This window comes from Lynx canadensis, chromosome B1 (genome assembly GCF_007474595.2).
Source record: "Lynx canadensis isolate LIC74 chromosome B1, mLynCan4.pri.v2, whole genome shotgun sequence".
NCBI lineage: Eukaryota > Metazoa > Chordata > Mammalia > Carnivora > Felidae > Lynx > Lynx canadensis.
Genome location: NC_044306.2, coordinates 74,067,796 through 74,085,734, shown reverse-complemented (window position 1 = coordinate 74,085,734; position 17,939 = coordinate 74,067,796). Strand labels below are relative to the sequence as shown.

The 17,939-nt window shown below is 40.2% G+C and overlaps 1 protein-coding gene across 2 annotated transcripts in view; it reads left to right on the top strand.

Moving 5' to 3' along the window:
- Positions 1 to 17,939, top strand: part of TMEM131L (transmembrane 131 like) — a 170,627-nt gene that overhangs the window by 122,603 nt on the left and 30,085 nt on the right. For both annotated transcript variants that reach the window (XM_030312888.1, XM_030312887.1), the window contains exons 20-26: positions 2,295 to 2,422; positions 4,482 to 4,624; positions 6,889 to 7,075; positions 7,286 to 7,471; positions 8,552 to 8,701; positions 9,069 to 9,694; positions 15,916 to 16,064. In XM_030312888.1, the coding sequence (XP_030168748.1) occupies positions 2,295 to 2,422; positions 4,482 to 4,624; positions 6,889 to 7,075; positions 7,286 to 7,471; positions 8,552 to 8,701; positions 9,069 to 9,694; positions 15,916 to 16,064 (1,569 nt within the window). The remainder of the gene's footprint in view (positions 1 to 2,294; positions 2,423 to 4,481; positions 4,625 to 6,888; positions 7,076 to 7,285; positions 7,472 to 8,551; positions 8,702 to 9,068; positions 9,695 to 15,915; positions 16,065 to 17,939) is intronic.

Here is a 17,939-nt window from a genome sequence, read left to right as displayed (position 1 = left end):
AGGTCTTTCTGAAATTCTTAAGCCTCTGGGCGCTCATGAGGTCTTGCACAAATACTCAGGAGGAGGAGTAAACATGTCATGTGGAAAGGATGTTGTTCTGGGACTTGGCAGCCTTGTTTCTTAGTTTCCACTCAGTAGTTCTGTGGCTCTTTGTACAGAGCTGAGAGTTCTCCTTACAAGTATCCTATGTGTGAGATCAAGTCAGACGCGGAGCATCTGTTAAAAAAATACAGCCACACACGTCACCACACATGGGCATACAACTATATTAACACACACACGCACACACACACACACACGCACGCACACACTGAAATGCCTTGGTATTTTCTTCTTTCTCCACACTTATCCCTCCAAACATGGACTATTGGCTCTAGATTAACTTGAATAGCAGAACGAGGGAGATCAAATGACCTCCAACTAAGAGTTAAAACTCATCAAAGCAAGTTTTTAGATGGATTTTTAACAGAGACTTACAATAGGAAACATATCACACCAAATGTCCCTTTCTGTTTGTAAGTGGTTTAGGCAGCAGGATGGTCTTGGTTTTGTTAGCACGCCTGCCCTGCTCATTGCCTCTGGTTCTCCTTTCCACTGAGCAGGCTCCCAGGGCTGTTAGAGATAAGTTAGTCCAGGATACTAAAAGATCTTTGGCCCCACTGGTGTTGAATCGTATATAATTTGGAATTCCAAAAATAATGCCGATTTTCTTTTACATCTAAATGTTCTATTCAGATTTGAACAAATGCTGCAGCCTGTTTGGAAGAAGTTTTTCATGTGTGACCAAAGGTTTCCCCCAAGAATATTACACCTTTTGTGATAAGAGACACCATTACTGTTATGAATTTGTTACACTGACAATAATAGTATCGATGCCTTTGAGACACTTAAAGTTTAATTCAGAATTCTTCTTAGAACTCTTTGTTATGTAAAGAATGGCACCCGTATTTATGATGGTTTGCTGTTAGAAATGTAGTTCCTTCGGTTAAGATCAGGGGGAATTAGATGGTCAGGGTTCTGAGTCCAGGCTGTTAACATGGGCTAGCTTTGTGCCCTCAGGAAGATTACTTATCCTCTCTACAGCCTTCTCTCACTCACTCGCAATAATGTTTGAAGATTCAGTAACATTTATGGAATGCTCAGCATTTTATAGACTTCTTATATTCCAGTGCCTGGCATATAAGAACGATTTAATAAATGATGCAGTTGTTATTACAGATTTTTTAATGTTTGCTTATTTATTTTGAGAGAGAGAGAGAGGGAGACCCAAGCAGACTCTGTGCTGTCAGCATGGAGTCCTTTGTGGGGCTCGATCCTATGAACTGTGAGATCATGACCTAAGCCAAGATCAAGAGTCGGGTGCTTAACCGACTGAGCCACCCAGGCGCGCCATGTTATTATTACAGTTTTAATACTAAAAATCAGTTTTATTCAGTATTCATATTAGATATATGTAAAGCAAGGTTTCTCCCTTCGTGAAGCTTATAGTTCTAATGAAAATGAATCAAACACTGTCGCTATTTCTTCTGATAGCATGGGGAAATACTAGCAACAATTGCAGGATAAAACAAATACAAAAATCAAGACTGCAGAAAAGAGAAATATTACCATGCAGATTATATGATTATAGCGCTAAGAAATTAATAATTTTTTTTAATGAGAAGGAGCTGGAAAAAAACAGTGGAAAGAGGAAAAATGATGAAGAACTCAGCCTTGAATACTAGATTTAGAAAATAAGATTTTAGCCTTGAATACTGGATTTAGAACACAAGATTAATCGGAGAAAGTGAGAGACCTTGGGAAAAATAAAGGAGCTTGTGAATAAACACAGCTCTTTCTCCTGAGGGAAGAGACGCAATATAATAAAGATAGTTTCTGTATGAACCTAAGGTCAGTATTAAAGATAGGGTTGTCGAGCAGCAGTTGGGTGTGGGGTCAGATCCCCGCAGCATTCAAACAGAGGCTATTTGGTGTGCTAAGTGACAGTCTGCAGTCAGAGCATCTTGGCAGAGATGGCTCTTGTAGCCGCAGCTTCCATCCGGGCCGGGAAGCAAATCCCCCTCTCCAGCATCCCTGGCAGGCTGTCCTGCAGCCTCTGCCTGCTCTTCTCAGCTGTGGTTCGGGAACTGTTTATCAGTGTGAACTCTCAGAGCGAGCAAGTTCAGCACGTCGATTAGGGTAGTCCACTCTGGACGTTAAAAGAAGAGCAATCATGTTTATACCCTAAAATGCACGTAATGAAGACGGAAGCTTGCTTCACGGGAATCATTTCACTGCATTTATTAAATCTGCAGGGCATGCCTTCTGAGGAATCTGAGTTTGGCATCCTCCACTTACATTTGCAGCCTCTGGAGATGAAAAGGGTCGGTGTAGTTTTCACGCCAGCTGACTACGGAAAAGTTACCTCACTCATACTAATCCGGTGGGTGTGTCCCTGTCATGGAGCCTATTTCTTTCTCTCTGACTCGTCTGTCCAAGTCTCTTTCTCTCAAGAATACATAATCTCTTTATTTTTTATTTATAAGTATTTGTTTATTTCTGAGAGGGAAATATAAAATCTGAAGCAGGCTCCATCACCACAGAGCCCGACATGGGGCTCGAACTCACGAACTGTGAGATCGTGACCTGAGCTGAAGTCGGGCGCTTAACTGACTGAGCCACCCAGGTGCCTCAAGAATATGTAATCTCTTTAGCTAAGAGCTGACATTCACCTCATGGTCAGGCCTTCAGGGATGGGGCTGTGTTGCACGGGAGGGAGAGGAGAGGCTATGTGAGGCTTCACACTTACTCTGTGCCTCAGTTTCCCACCTTGTAAAGTAGGGGCTGTGTGCCCTTCTCTCTAAGAGCCGCAGTATATTTTGCTCAGCGTCTCATCTGTTGGTGTCATTGAGGGCAGGACACATGTACAAATGCAGACACACACACACGTATGTGCTAGGAACACATGTTCCCAGCTCAGAAAAATAATTGAAACACTGCTGTGTATGTTTTCACTCGCAGTGTTGGGATTTATATCACTCTCATACCTGTCTTGCTTCTGGAACTCTCTGTAGCCCCAAAGGACAATGGACTAAGTACTGTTGAACCCATTGCCTTTTTTTCCCTCCTTTTAAGTGACAGATGTTGCTAAATTTAAGCAGCTAAATGTTTCTCACTATTAAATTTTTTTCATCTTTAGTTAGTCTTTATTGAGAGTTTTCTTTCAAAAATTTACAGTAAATACAGATCTATGTTGAAGCTCTCTGCATTGGTGAGAAGTCTAACACTAATTTTCAATAAATGGCCTCTTAGTTACTTTGTAGAGTTTTTCTAGTATCAGATCAGCTAGCGAAGACTTTCTTATTCTGGACTTCCTTTAATATATTACACGAGTTTGTTCTTCTGCAAGTGAATGCTCTGAAAAAGAAAATGTACTTGTTTGTTCTATTAAGCATTTTAACTAAGACTCCTGCTGCCCTGTTGACAGCGTCTTTCATTTAAAACTCCTTCTCCGTTGAAGAACTAAGGTCCTGGGAAGTGCAGAGATAACATTTACCTCATCCCAGGTTCAGCTATCCCACCTCGAAAAGAAAGTCTAAATTATTTGTAGTAGTTAATTTACTTTTGATATTTCTATATTGATACATAGTATTTTTCTGTAAATAATATCAGTCATCCAACCTAACTTAAAGGCTTTTAAATGGTTAAAGATTCTTAATCCTTCAGATAAAGGTGTAAAGCTCTTGTTGTATTTTGCCTAATTAGGAATGTTTTCTCAGCTTCTATAGTATTTACATTAATGATGACTGGCTTTCACTCCAGTCTACACCTTTTAAACATCTACTCCATTTAACTTTTTTTGTCCTGGGAGTCATGACTTCAGTTAATGAAAAGGCAGAAGCTAGTCTGAATTTTTGTTTGACTACTAAGGATTTGAGTAGATCTATGTTATTTTGTGGGGTGACATTATAAATCTTTGGTTCAAAAGAAACAGTAGGATTTTATTTCTAGAATTATCCCTAAGGCAGAATCTCTAATAGTCACAATTACTATGAAACTCCGTAATTCACCCTGCAAGTAGTTTGTATCAGTTAGGCTAAATTTGTTAATATTTCTCTGAGACCCCAACTTTATCTTTTCAGTTTTTGTTTTTGTTTTTGTTTTTTTTTTGCTCTTGCAGGTCTCATCACCACCCAGGTGGCTGATTATTAGAAAAACATGGCTTCACATTCTCGGGCTGAGGCAGGCGGGTGATCAGGAACATTCTGGGCATTCACTCGTTCTTGCTGTAGTCAGCTTGCCTGGGCTCTTCTGAGCCCATTGGCAGCTTCCATTGCCCGTCAATAGCCTCTAAATTCCAGGAGATGCCACACTATTTAAATTGATTTTCTCTTTGAAAACCTTACAGCTGTTCTTGCTAACTAGGAATGTTTAAGTCCAAGTGCACTGTATCTTGTGACTGTGTTGTAATGCCTTTGTATTTGTATGTGCTGCCCCAATAGGAATAACTTGACTGTTATCGACATGATTGGCGTGGAAGGGTTTGGAGCGAGAGAGTTACTGAAAGTGGGCGGAAGGCTTCCTGGTTCGGGAGGTTCTCTCAGGTTCAAGGTGCCTGAGTCCACGCTGATGGATTGCCGGCGACGTGAGTTCGTGTGTGTGGCACTCAGATGGGGCAGGCTTGGTGCTAAAGCCAAGAGCAAAAGGATTCTATAGGAAGATTCTTTATAAATTTATAGTAAATTCATTGCATTGATGCAAATAATTGAATCAGGCAAACGTTTAGTATATATAGGCCTTTACTTTATAAAAATAGCCTTAGATATTTAACCCATCTTACTTAATACATATATAAAAAGTGTAATTGCTGAATTATCAGTATAGTGTCAAATACTTAAGATAAATAGTAAGAGGCTACATCATCATAAAAAGATCACACCATGGGGCGCCTGGGTGGCTCGGTCGGTTGAGCGTCCGACTTTGACTCAGGTCATGATCTCGCAGTTCGTGGGTTTGAGCTCCGCGTTGGGCTCTGTGCTGACGGCTCGGAGCCTGGAGCCTGCTTCGGATTCTGTGTCTCCCTCTCTCTCTGCCCCTTCCCCACTCATGCTCTGTCTCTCTCTGTCTCTCAAAAATGAATAAACGTTAAAAAAAAAAGATCACCCCAAAATGCTGAATGGAGACAAGACTAAAGATTTCTAAGCAGTAGAACTCTATGCAGTAATGGAAATGCTCAGTGTCTGTGTCATCCAGTACAGCAGACACTAGCCTCATGTGCTTACTGAGCACTTAAAAATATAGGTAGTGTGACTGAGAAAATAAGTTTTTAAATTTTTTTAAATGTTTATTCTTGAGAGACAGACAGAACATGAGTGGGGGAGGGGCAGAGAGAGAGGGAGACACAGAATCCGAAGCCAGTCTCCAGGCTCAACTGTCAGCACAGAGCCCAACGCGGGGCTTGAACTCACAGACCGCGAGATCATGACCTGAGCCAAAGTCGGACGCTTAGCCAACTAAGCCACCCACGCACCCCAAAAATCACTTTTTAAATTTACTTAATTTTAATTTAATTTAAAGTAGCCACATATGTCTAGTGGCTACTGTATTAGACATAGAAGATTTAGAAATTTACATAAATGTTCCATTAGATATTTCCAAACTGTGCATGTATTTAAGTTAAATACTTCTAAATTATTTATATTAGGTTCAAGAACTTTCTCAGGAACTAAAACAAAAATCAAACAATAGATGTAAAATGTTTTTCATAAATTCTGTCTTGTTTCCTATATAATTTTGAATTTCTGGAACACACTGAAAGCATTTTAGTAACACTGTGCTTCCTGTGGAGAAATCTGATTAGTGAAAACTATTGGATAATTTTGTAGCACTATTTAATGTCTCATTAGAATTTTTTAATAAAACTATGCTAAATGAGCATTGAGTTTGAAGCGATTTATTAACCATTTGCATTCAGCATTCATCACAATTCATTTTTTCTTTCATTCATTCAGTAATTTAGAGTTGACCTTGAAAGATAGAATTAAGGAGTATTATAAAAACTATAGAACCAGATAAGATATTGGTCCCTTTATGGAAAAGATTGTGGGTTGTAAATTTATGAGAGTAATTTAAAATTGTGGTAATTCTTTCTTTTTTAAACTCCCTATATAAAATGTGCTCTCATTTTTTTTGCAGGGACTTGGTGACTTACTTCCTCTGAATGTAGTGGGTGTTTGAGTCATGTTTCTAGAAGCACACACACTTGCTCTTAACTGGTCCCTGTTCAGTGTGAAGATACTGGGAGCAAAGTGTGCATAGTGCCTAGGGATATCCAAACTATTTGGCTTCTGAAAAGAATAAACTTTTAACCTTAACCTTTTTAAAAAAAACAACATTTAAGTTTATTTTGAGAGAGAGAGAGTGCGTGAGCATGTGCAGGGGAGGGGCAGAGAGAGAGAGAGAGAGAGAGAGAAAGAGGGAGAGAGAGAATCCCAAGTGGGCTCCACACTGTCAGCACAGAGCCTGACGTGGGGCTTAATCTCATGAACCTGTGAGATCATGACCTGAGCCAAAATCAGGAGTTGGACACGTAACTGAGTGAGCCACCCAGGCATCCCTAACCTTAACCTTTACTAAGTAAAAGAACAAAGAAGAGATTTTGATTACTGTTGGTACCTAGGAAGGTCATTTAACTTAAAAATCTTGATTAGTTAAATGTTTTTATTGTATCCTGGTAGTATAAGAAAATCTGTAACTGTTCTAGAAATTAGATAGAAGTCATACTTTGAGCTTATATTGAATTTTTTTTCACATTTTAATAATACACGTCATGGTTTTTTGATTCAATAAATTATGCTAAGTAAATTTTGCAGTTCGTATACACTAAATATTACTTTCTGTCCTCACTAGAACTGAAAGACAGCAAGCAAATTTTATCTATTACAAAGAACTTTAAAGTTGAGAATATTGGACCACTTCCTATAACTGTGACATCTCTGAAAATTAATGGGTATAATTGCCAAGGTTATGGATTCGAAGTGCTAGATTGTCATCAATTTTCCCTGGCCCCAAACACATCCCGAGATATCAGCATTGTGTAAGCATTGAGTTTTAACCTCATTTAAGTTTTGTGGCGCATTTAATAATGTGGGGGTGGAGGGACCTTTTTCCATTGGTAAGACATGTTAAGTTGTTTTTATATAAATACTTATGGTAAGTAAGAAATTTGGCTGCTATTGTGATTACTTTGTTTTGTGCCTGGAATTAAAAGAATCAAAGTTCATAAAGATGAATCTTTTGTTACCAGGTTTACTCCCGACTTTACCTCTTCCTGGGTCATTCGTGAGCTGACTCTTGTGACTGCAGCAGACCTAGAATTTCACTTCACTCTCAATGTGACCCTCCCTCATCACCTGTTGCCTCTGTGTGCCGACGTGGTTCCAGGACCCAGCTGGGAGGAGTCGTTTTGGAGGCTCACAGTCTTCTTTGTCAGGTATGCTCCCGCCTTTGGGCGAGCTGCAAGAAACTGTCTATTGCCTGGGTGTAAGAGCTTATGAATAGTCAAATAGCATATTCAAAGCATCTGAATTGAGTGAAATTTGTATTTCTTTGCGAACCCTGATACACATGAAGTAGACAAAGTAGTAACTGATAAACTTTAAGATAATAGTAAATGAATTGTAAGAGATTCATGGGACCTAGAAGTATCATAGACCATTGTGCTCCATATGTTTTCACTGGCCGTCACAAGGGAAGATACGACTTTGACTCCTATTGGCCCAGTGCAGTGGCAATTTGAGATTGGAAGACTAGAACCACCCTTTTAGATTTTATCATGAAAGTGCTTTTAAATTTTTTTTTTTAATGTGTATTTATTTTTGAGAGAGACAGAGACAAAATGCGAGTGGGTTGGGGCAGAGAGAGAGAGGGAGACACAGAATCTGAAACAGGCTCTAGGCTCTGAGCTGTCAGCACAGAGCCCGACGCAGGGCTCGAACTCACGAGCTGCAAGATCATGACCTGAGCCGAAGTCGGACGCTCAAGTGACTGAGCCACCCAGGCGCCCCACAAGTGCTTTTAAAAATGGAATTGGAGGGGCGCCTGGGTGGCGCAGTCGGTTAAGCGTCCGACTTCAGCCAGGTCACGATCTCGCGGTCCGTGAGTTCGAGCCCCGCGTCGGGCTCTGGGCTGATGGCTCAGAGCCTGGAGCCTGTTTCCGATTCTGTGTCTCCCTCTCTCTCTGCCCCTCCCCCGTTCATGCTCTGTCTCTCTCTGTCCCAAAAAATAAATAAACCTTGAAAAAAAAATTTAATAAAAAAAATAAATAAATAAAAAATAAAAATGGAATTGGAATGTCAAACTTACAAGTATGCACATTTTTAGAAACTTGGTTTTTTTTTTTTTAATCTTTAAGGTAATATCAGAAAGTATGATGTCATACATCTTAGGGAATCCCAATACCACATCTTTAGACATTTTGCATCAACCATCCACTGCTCTTCTGTAAGAGAGCTGGTCTTTTTAATGCCAGTCAGAACCATGCAGTAATGAACCCCATTGCTTTCTTCCTCAGTTTGTCCCTGTTGGGTGTGATTTTAATAGCCTTCCAACAAGCACAGTACATTCTTATGGAATTCATGAAAACAAGACAGAGGCAAAATGCTAGCTCATCTTCGCAGCAAAACAATAGTTCGATGGATGTAATTAGCTCCCATTCTCACAAGTAAGAATTTCTGTGTGTGTGTGTGTGTGTGTGTGTGTGTGTGTGTGTTGGGGGGGAAGGGGCTCTCACCTTTGATATTACTTCGTTCTAATTTTATTTTAAGGTGATATAAATATTACTCTGAGTCCAGGTTTAGATTCGTAAAATTTTCTTTAAGTCATTGAGGCTGTAACAGTCCTTTTACAATAAGATAGACTTCATATAAGGACTTAGTTTGTAAAACCCAGGGGGCTTTGGAAGAAGGAAAGATAGAACTCCCCAGTACACACAGTACCGATGGCCACTTCTTTCTCACGGCTTTAGAAACAGAGGGGTAGGGTTTGATTCCACTTGGCTTGATGTTAAATGTTTTTCTTCCTCTATTCAGGAGCAATTGTAAGAACTTTCTTGACACCTATGGCCCCTCTGATAAAGGCAGAGGGAAGAGCTGTCTTCCAGTAAACACTCCACAAAGCAGGATCCAGAACGCGGCAAGGAGGAGCCCCGGTACCTACGGTCATTCTCAGAAGAAGCACAAGTGCTCAGTCTATTACAGCAAACACAGACCTAGCCCACCTGTTGCCAGCAGTGCCAACACTGCTGCTGAGGAGAGACAGACTCCAGCCCTGGGCAGCCCCCTGTCTGCCCCTAGAGAGGATGTGTGCACTGATGTTATGGGTGAGAACTGGATAAACCTCAAATACGCAAGTGGCATAAATGTCAACCTGCAAAAGAATTTAACCCTTCCCAAAAACTTACTGAATAAAGAAGAAAACACACTGAAAAACACAGTTATGGTCAATCATCCTTCTTCAGAATGTCATATGAAGGAGGAAATACAGACATGTATGTTTCCTAAGGAAACGGATATTAAAACTTCAGAAAACATAGGTGAGCTCAAGGAGAGAGAGCTCTGTTCTCTGAAGACCTCTAAGAAACTACCTGAAAATCACTTGTCAAGAAGTGCACCTCAGTACCAGTCAGACTTGCCAGAGATTTCCGGGAAGAATAATGGTAATCTTTTCATCCTCCTCGATGACTTTTCTCTCCAGTTTGTCTTCGGTCTGTTTTTTTAACAGAATTTGTTCTCACCTGTGACTTTAGGTTTAATCATGGATGCTGAATTTTTAGTTCTTGCACAGAGTTAAAGCAAAGGTGTAAATGTTGAAGTATGGTTTGCAAAATGAAAAGCTTAGGAGGAGGCACCACATTTTTAGAATGTCGTGGCTAAGAAGTGTACTTTTAGTACATGTGTTTAGAGGGTTGGGAATGTCGTATTTTATTGGGAGGATATGGACACCATTTTCTAATTATTTTATATCTTGGATTTTCAGACTATTTGTGAAAATTAATCTGCTCATAAAATGTTTCTGACTGAAAACTTACCAACTTTTTATATTTAACAGCTGCTACCGTCTCATGTTCCCTGGCCCTGATTCTTGTCTAATCGTGTCCCTTGGTTAAAAAAGACAGATGTTCTTTTATAGCAAAGGCAGTTAGTGAAAGCGTAGGCAGGACTGGACTCAGAAAACTACCTATGTGTAACATTGTCGTGAAACTTTAACTGACCCCTTTGGCTTTTGGCATAAGAGCCCGTGCTTATTTTTCTTAGCCGTTCTGATCATCTTAATATGCACGTTTCTGTACCTAGTAAAAGTCAGATTGACACTTTTTAATCTGGAAAAATCAGTCACCTTTGATCTTATTAAGACATCTAATGTGTTTCACTCCCTGTTACTGTAGAGGGGGTAGAGAAATATTATGGATTGGTCAGTTTCTGATGAGTTTTATGCATGTAGTTAAAAACCCGAAGTGAATTTTATGTGTTCCATAAAAGGACGTCTCTAACTTCAAAGCTGGAGTCCTCCGAGCGAGTGGAGCAAGGTCAGGCAACTGCACATGTATTCCTGGTGCGTCTTGTTCCAACCAGTTTGTACCGTTTCCCTGGTATCCGTGCATGTATTTGAGGTGGAATCATGTCTGCAGGGTTGACGCTGTCCCCTGTGTTCTGTCCACCCGGCATGTGAGCACGCACTCCGGATGAAGCATTCAACCAGATCCTCAAATGATAGCATAACATACTTGGTCTGAGGATGTTTTGTGGTAGGGCAGGGGGCTGCCTATTGTTCCATTTCCATGGGGCTCAGGCTGCAAAACATTTGTGAAAGAGTGAGATTAGGGGTGAATCCTACCAGGGTTTTCCTTGTTTGGTATTATTTAGGCCTGAGCACAGGATCTAACATAGGCTGACTTTACGTAAGCCTAAAACCATAGTTGTTTGAGGTGCTTCTGTGGCCCATTGCGTCCACTAGTCATCTGCATAAATGTGCCTGCAGAGTGCAGTGGCCATGGCCTTGTGGATAGATAGATGGGAAGGACCTTTTGCTGCACTGCAGTACTTTGAAGTGGGTTAAAATGTGGAGACGTGGGCCCAAAGTGCAGCGCTAGAGTGGGTCAGAGGATTCACATTTGTGCTTCAGGTCCCTCCTGTCCAATACTTGATGTTTAATGCCCATAGTGGAGCATAGATGGCCATATAGTAATACTTCAGCAAGTGTGAGTGAACTTCGTATTGGAGGTCCAGAAACAAAGGACTTGCTTGTATCATCATAGATGTCATTCCTGCCCAGAATCTTTCCCTCCTGTGCAGATTGCTAATCTGTGTTTTAAATGGAAACAAGTATCTCGCAATAAGAAGTCTTTAAAAACTGCTCTTTGGTTAGATCAGTAGTATGTTAAGTGGTATCAGGGTGATTGTTGATCAGATCAAGTAAGGACTGATGAAAGAACTTTGGCTTTCCACCATGTTCTGACCAGCAAACTTAGAGGTGCTAATTCACAGTGCTGGATTTCTCTCCGGAATTAGTATGTCAGCAGGAGATTCCTCGCAGGGAAAGCCATTCATTGACATGTGTTTTGTTCTGTTTTCTGTTCACAGCACTATTCTAGGAAAATATCAAAGAGGTTAAAAAAAATAGGTTGCCTGCCATCCATTTACAATTTAGACATTTTAAAGGATTGACAATTTTAAAAATAAGAAAGGACCGAGAATTCTAGAGGAAGATATTTGTAGTTTGAAGATAGGATTTGGAGTTTTTTTTTAGTAATATCAAGGGCTTGGGGTGCTTTTATCAGATTTTAAAGGAAAGCATTGTAATAAGCTGGCAGATGGTGAACAGGCATATAATTGGCAGGGAGTCCATAACGTGTGAAGAATGCTCAAGGATGAGAAAACCATTTGTATATGAGAACTCTCCAAATTTTCACTTCCAACTTTGAGTGTTGGTTCTTTTTTTGCTTTGAAAAGTGTTTTACTTTGTGAAAAACATGTTTCCATCACAAAATCATTCTAGAATCTGAAGAAAACAGCTTCTGTGTTAATAGTTGAACTTAGCCCGCCGGCTGGTTGGGAATCCCAGGTCCCTCCACCTCGTTTCCTGTGTGGCCCACTAGAATGGGGAATTTCTGTTTGCTCAGGGAATAGCAGCTAGTGTGTTTGCCACATCCTAGCTCCTTCTCCTAAAGTACACAAATGTTCCAGAGAGGCAAATTCAGTGATAAGATTGCTTTTGGAAAAAGGGGAAGGGGGCAGGCGGTCTGTCTCCTAAGAGTGTCTGAAGTGTTTTTATTAACCTGACAGACCTCCTTGAGGCATGTGAGGAAGTTTGCCTTCTCCTATTCTGAGGCTTTTTAATTTTTCCTGAGGGTGACATATTGTGTGAGAAAAAAATATTCCAAGGTGAATATTAATGGCTCTGGCACTACATGCTCAGTTTTGTTGTTGAAAAACACAGAATTTATTTTCTGAATAAAAGAAATGTGTCTCATCCCCTTCCTGTTCTTTCTGTGGCCTTCTTCTGAGAGGCCTTGTAGTAAGTCATAAATTAAAATTCCCCATAGAAAGGAAGTCTGTTGACAGATGCTTCAGAGCTCTGTTTTCACACACAGTTTTCTTGGCATCCACCTGTCAAACCACAGCTCAATTTTTCAAACATTTGTTATGTATTCCAGAGTCTTTTGAGCGTCTGACAAGAGTAGAGCTCTGTGTGTAACGTAAATGATCTTTGAAATATGTCTCTTTTCAAATGTGTATTATTTTTAAATTGTGTGATCACAATTCTAGATCGGTATTTGACCGTACAATTAAAAAATAATGATCTCTGGAATTAAGGCTAAAGACACACAGCTGGCCTCAGCACTATGAAAGAGGAATAGTCAGCCAATTATTTTATTGCTTTCTTTTTTTTAATGTTTATTTCTGAGAGAAAGTGCGCGCGCGCGCGAGAGAGAGAGAGAGAGAGAGAGAGAGCGCGCGCAAGCAGGGGAGGGGCAGAGAGAGGGGGAGACACAGAATCTGAAGCAGCTCCAGGCTCTGAGCTGTCAGCACAGAGCCCGATGCGGGGCTCGAACCCACAGACTATGAGATCATGACCTGAGCTGAAGTTGGATGCTTAACCAAGTGAGCCACCCAGGCACCCTTTTATTGCTTTCTGCTTATAACAATGTAAAGGATAATAAAATTTTAAATTGAATAATACCCTAAGCCTTGGAATTAACAATACATGGAAGATGTCACTGAATAGACACTCCAAATTTCTGAAATACGAATATTTGAAAAATTCAAATAGTCTCATTTTACTTATAGATACTAATATCTTGAAGATTAGCTTTTACTCAAAATATAACATTTGATTAGATTTGATACCATAAAAGTTTAAGCAGGATTCTAGTTGAGTTCACTTGTTCCCTGTTTTATTTGTTTTTTATCTTTATGGCTCAAACACTGACTCTGTGAGATGGGTATAAGAAAGTTGTATAACACTGTAAGTAAGTAATTGTGCCTAATAAGATGACTTGGATGGCTCCATTTAGTAAACGAATTTCTAAATTCTGAGATATTGTCATGCTAGAGTTTCTCAAAGACTCAATGAAGAACTTGTTATTAGAATTGCTTTTACTAAAAAAAATTTTTAAAAAAGTGGGGGGAGGCGCCTGGGTGGCTCAGTCGGTTAAGTGTCCGACTCTGGCTCAGGTTGTGATCTCGCGGTCCGGGAGTTCGAGCCCCGCATCAGGCTCTGTGCTTGACAGCTCAGAGCCTGGAGCCTGTTTCAGATTCTGTGTCTCCCTCTCTCTGACCCTCCCCCGTTCATGCTCTGTCTCTCTCTGTCTCAAAAATAAATAAAACGTTAAAAAAAAAATTAAAAAAAAAAAGTATTGCTTTTACTGTTTGTCCCGATTCCCAGCCCCACAGAAGGTGTTACTAAGTGCTTTAGCACTTTTGGGGATAGTTCAGTGTTGGATATTAACTTTGGATCCTTCCTGAGAAAGTTTGACGACTAATACTTTTAGTGCTGTTCTTGGCCGGAAGAACACGTAAGGAAATCCATTTTCTCACGAATTAAGACTCTAGGAAAGTTAGCGGCACATTTTTTGGGAGAATGTATGTGTTCTGTTTTATATGTATGGTTTCCAGAATCCGAAGGGATGTCCTTATTTATGATTTCTTTTTCTGTTTTGGATCCTGCCTCCTTTGTTCTTGGCTCTTTCCTTTACCACTTCATCATGGTGGATATTTTCCTCTGTAGTTGTCTGAACACCCAATTTGTGTCTTAGAGCAATTAATGCTTCCCAGCGTTTTTATAGTTCTGTGATACTTACCATTTTCCGTTAACAAAATAAAAGCATGCTTCCCTTGTAAGTGTTATTTGTAAGATGTATATATCTTGCTTTGAGTGAGTTCAGTTTCAGAATTTCAAAATCAGGAGGGATTGAACTGCTCATTTCATTTTCCGGGCACAGACTTTTCCTGCACCAGGTCCCAAAGCAGGGCCGGACTGGAGCCCCTGCTGAGGTGAGGTCAGGCTTGCATCACCAAGCCTGCAGCCTGCTTCCTTGTGAAATAGCTGCCGGGCCATCTAAATTTTCTCAGATTGCAAAGGTATGGTAAGGGAAGTCTCAGTTCAAGAAAAAAAGAGAAGGTATTGAAATGCTTTGTTTCATATTAGAACACTGAGGCCAGTTTTTGTGGGGTTGACGTTGCTTTGACTTTATTTTGAAGTAAGGGATGGAAGAAGAAATACACTTAGGCATGAAATCACTTGAAAGAAAAGTAGGAAAATCATGTTTTCACATGAGGTTTCTACCAGCACCAGCTTTTTTGCCCTGTGATTCATCTGCTCATTTACAGGGTACAGGCCCTGGTTGCTGGGGGCAGGTGCACCCCGACTGGGAGGAGGACCTGCCCTGAAACGGGTCATGTAGTTTTGGTGGGGGATCCTTTCCATTTATAGGTCTTCTGATTTCATCTTTGTAGCAGTCGGGGCAGGTGGAGAAAGTGGTATTTTCATTTTATAACTAAGGAAACTGAAGAAACTCAGGCAACTTAAGAGATTTGCTTTGAAAACTAATTAGGGACTGGGTCATGACTGGAAGCCAAGGCCTTTACCCCTCTCTCCCCTCACCAACTTCAAAAAAATTGGGGTAAAATAGGCATAACATAAGATTTACCATTTTAATTGTAAAGCTCCATGGCATTAAGTACATTCACATTGTTGTACAACCATCACCACCATCCGTTTCCAGAACCTTTTCACTGTCATGAAAAGAAACTCTATACCCATTAAGCAGTGAGTACCTCTACCCTCTCCCGCCAGCCCATCTCTATGAATTTGACGACTCTAGGTCCCTCAGACAAGGAGAATCATATAGTATTTCTCTTCGGGGAACTGGCTTATTTCATTTAGCCTGAGGTCTTCAGAGTTCATCCATGTTGTGGCATGTGTCAGAATTTCCTTCCTTTGCTTTTCCATCTCCATCATTTTTGAGTATACACCTCAATAGTGTTAAGTATAATATTGCCCACGGTGTTGGGCAATGATTCATTCCTCTTAAGGCTGAATGCTATTCCACTGTAGGTATAGCACATTTTGTTTGTCTGTCCATCTGTCCAGGGACACTTGGGTTGTTTCTACCTATTGGCTGTTAGGTATAATGCTGCTATAAATAATGGTGTACTGCCTCAGGCTTTTCCCTCAATCTCTTTTAAAGACTTTTTGTAGAACTCATAACGTAAGCATGGTTTTACTGGTCAACACATTTCTAGAGCATCGTGAATGTCAGGAACAATCTTTAAGTCTAAATCTCATTAAATTAGATTGGTGTGGGAAAGAGATTTAACTATGGGAATGTGAATGGAAATAATTAGCTAAAGATTAAATCATTTTTATGTATTCAAGGGAATAACCAGCAAGTGCCTGTCAAGAATGAAGTAGACAGCTGTGAAACTTTGAAAAAGGTTGACACAAAGTCTTCCTCAGAAAAGAAGATCCACAAAGCATCTAAAGAAGACATATGTTTTGAGAAACAGGACATACCTTCAGTCGAGGTCTGTATTCCTTTTTCTCTTGCCTATTAGGACAAAACCCATTTTTAGGGCTTAGAGAGCAAATATCTGTCTAGTGACTGTCCACGTATATTTCATACTTTTCAGTGAGGGGGCTAGTTATGCATTTGAATCTGTACTTGTAAGTGGTGAGTTTGAGGTGTTTGGAAAGTTTTATTTGTCTTCTAATTCCATAGGAGACGCTAAGATAATGTCTAGTAACATCAGATAGCTTTTATCTTTTATTCTCTGGGGAAGCTGTTCTTAAGCAGATGGGTTAACTCCTGGTAAAGACGGTGGAGTAGAACCAGTCCCTTTTCTCCAGTTGTTACCCAACATCCATTTTAGGGTCTGCTCTTGCTGAGTTGGAAGCATAGGCCAAAATCCACAGGAAAGGGATGCCTATCTAGCTCAAGCAAGTGGGCGCTTGTGCAACAGGTTCCCAGAAAAGAGAACATAGTTGCACACTGTCCTGGCAAACCCTCTCCCTTCTCTCTAGTGTAGCCTACCAAAGAGCATCTAGAGAGCAGAACCCAGCCCCATATCTCATAGGCAAAAGCAAACAGGTGAAGGAGAAAGGTAGAAAAGGTATTTAGGAGAATTTACCTACTTTATTTCAGAACAGAGCTATCTGTGTATTAGTAAAAGCCCAGTGGGAAAAACATAGCATTCTAACTATGCAGATATACACTGTATACCGCCCCCCCCAACACACACACAGTAAAAGTGAATGAAAGGAGTAGAACACAGAAGACAGGTAAAGATCCTAATGTAGAAGAAAACATATCCAGAGACCTGAAGAAAACTCTTCATACTTCTCACTATAGAAAATGAACTCCATAAAATGAGAGCTTTTATAAAGGCAAATCAATACACCAGGATGAGGTTAAAAGAGATATTATAAAGCTAAGAAATGAAGACCCAAATGACGTTACACAGACAGTAGCCAAAACTTGAATTATTTGACCCCGAGAAAGGCTTTAAGATAATCAGAGCGAGTGTGAGGGAAAAAATTGAAGAGCTGGAAGCAGTTAGAGAAAAGATGGTGATAGATATGGGGCAAAGAAAGACAAAACCAGTCCAACAGAAGAATAATGAGTGTTTAAGTAAATGGCCCAGGAAATAGATCTGAAACATATTTATTCAGAGATGAAATCGAAGAAAATTTTCTTGATACAAGGGAAGAATGGAATTCATAGAATAAAAGGGCACACGGGGTACACCAGGAAAAACTGACACATAGCAATGGACACAGGCACAGCCTGGCTATAGTTATTGAACTTAAAGCCTAAAGAACAGTGCAAGGAGGTGAGGAAGATGGAGAAACACCAGCTCAGGCTTGCCTCACTTGGTAGAAAAATCTCATGCCAGGGCACAGGGAGCCATATCTTGGAGAGAATGAGAATGTGAGCAATAATACTCCAGCCAAGTTGACACTTAAGTGCGAAGACAGCAGCATCCTTACACACAGGTGAGTTCATCATGAGTCTTTCTTAAAAAATGAAGTTAATGAAATTTAACTAACTAAGCTAGAAGTGAAAATAAGGACCCAGGACTACTGAAGCTGTGTTAAAGGTCTGTTGTGGGATTTCTGTCCATTTTCCACCCGCAATTAAAACTAAACAGTTAGCAATTATAATTACAGAACAGATTGCATATTTTAAAACGAAAAGGTAACCATCTGCAAAAATGAGAGATGGTATTGAATGGTAGGTGATAGTGAGTTTTAATGTTATTTTTCTTGGTAGAGAGTCCATACTGTATAAAACTGAACATAGCACTTAATAGGGTGAAAACTTAATGAAAATGCCCTTCACTATCTTTCTTAACATTAAACAATTAGTAAAGAAGAAATGATTATTTGAACATTGGCAGTTC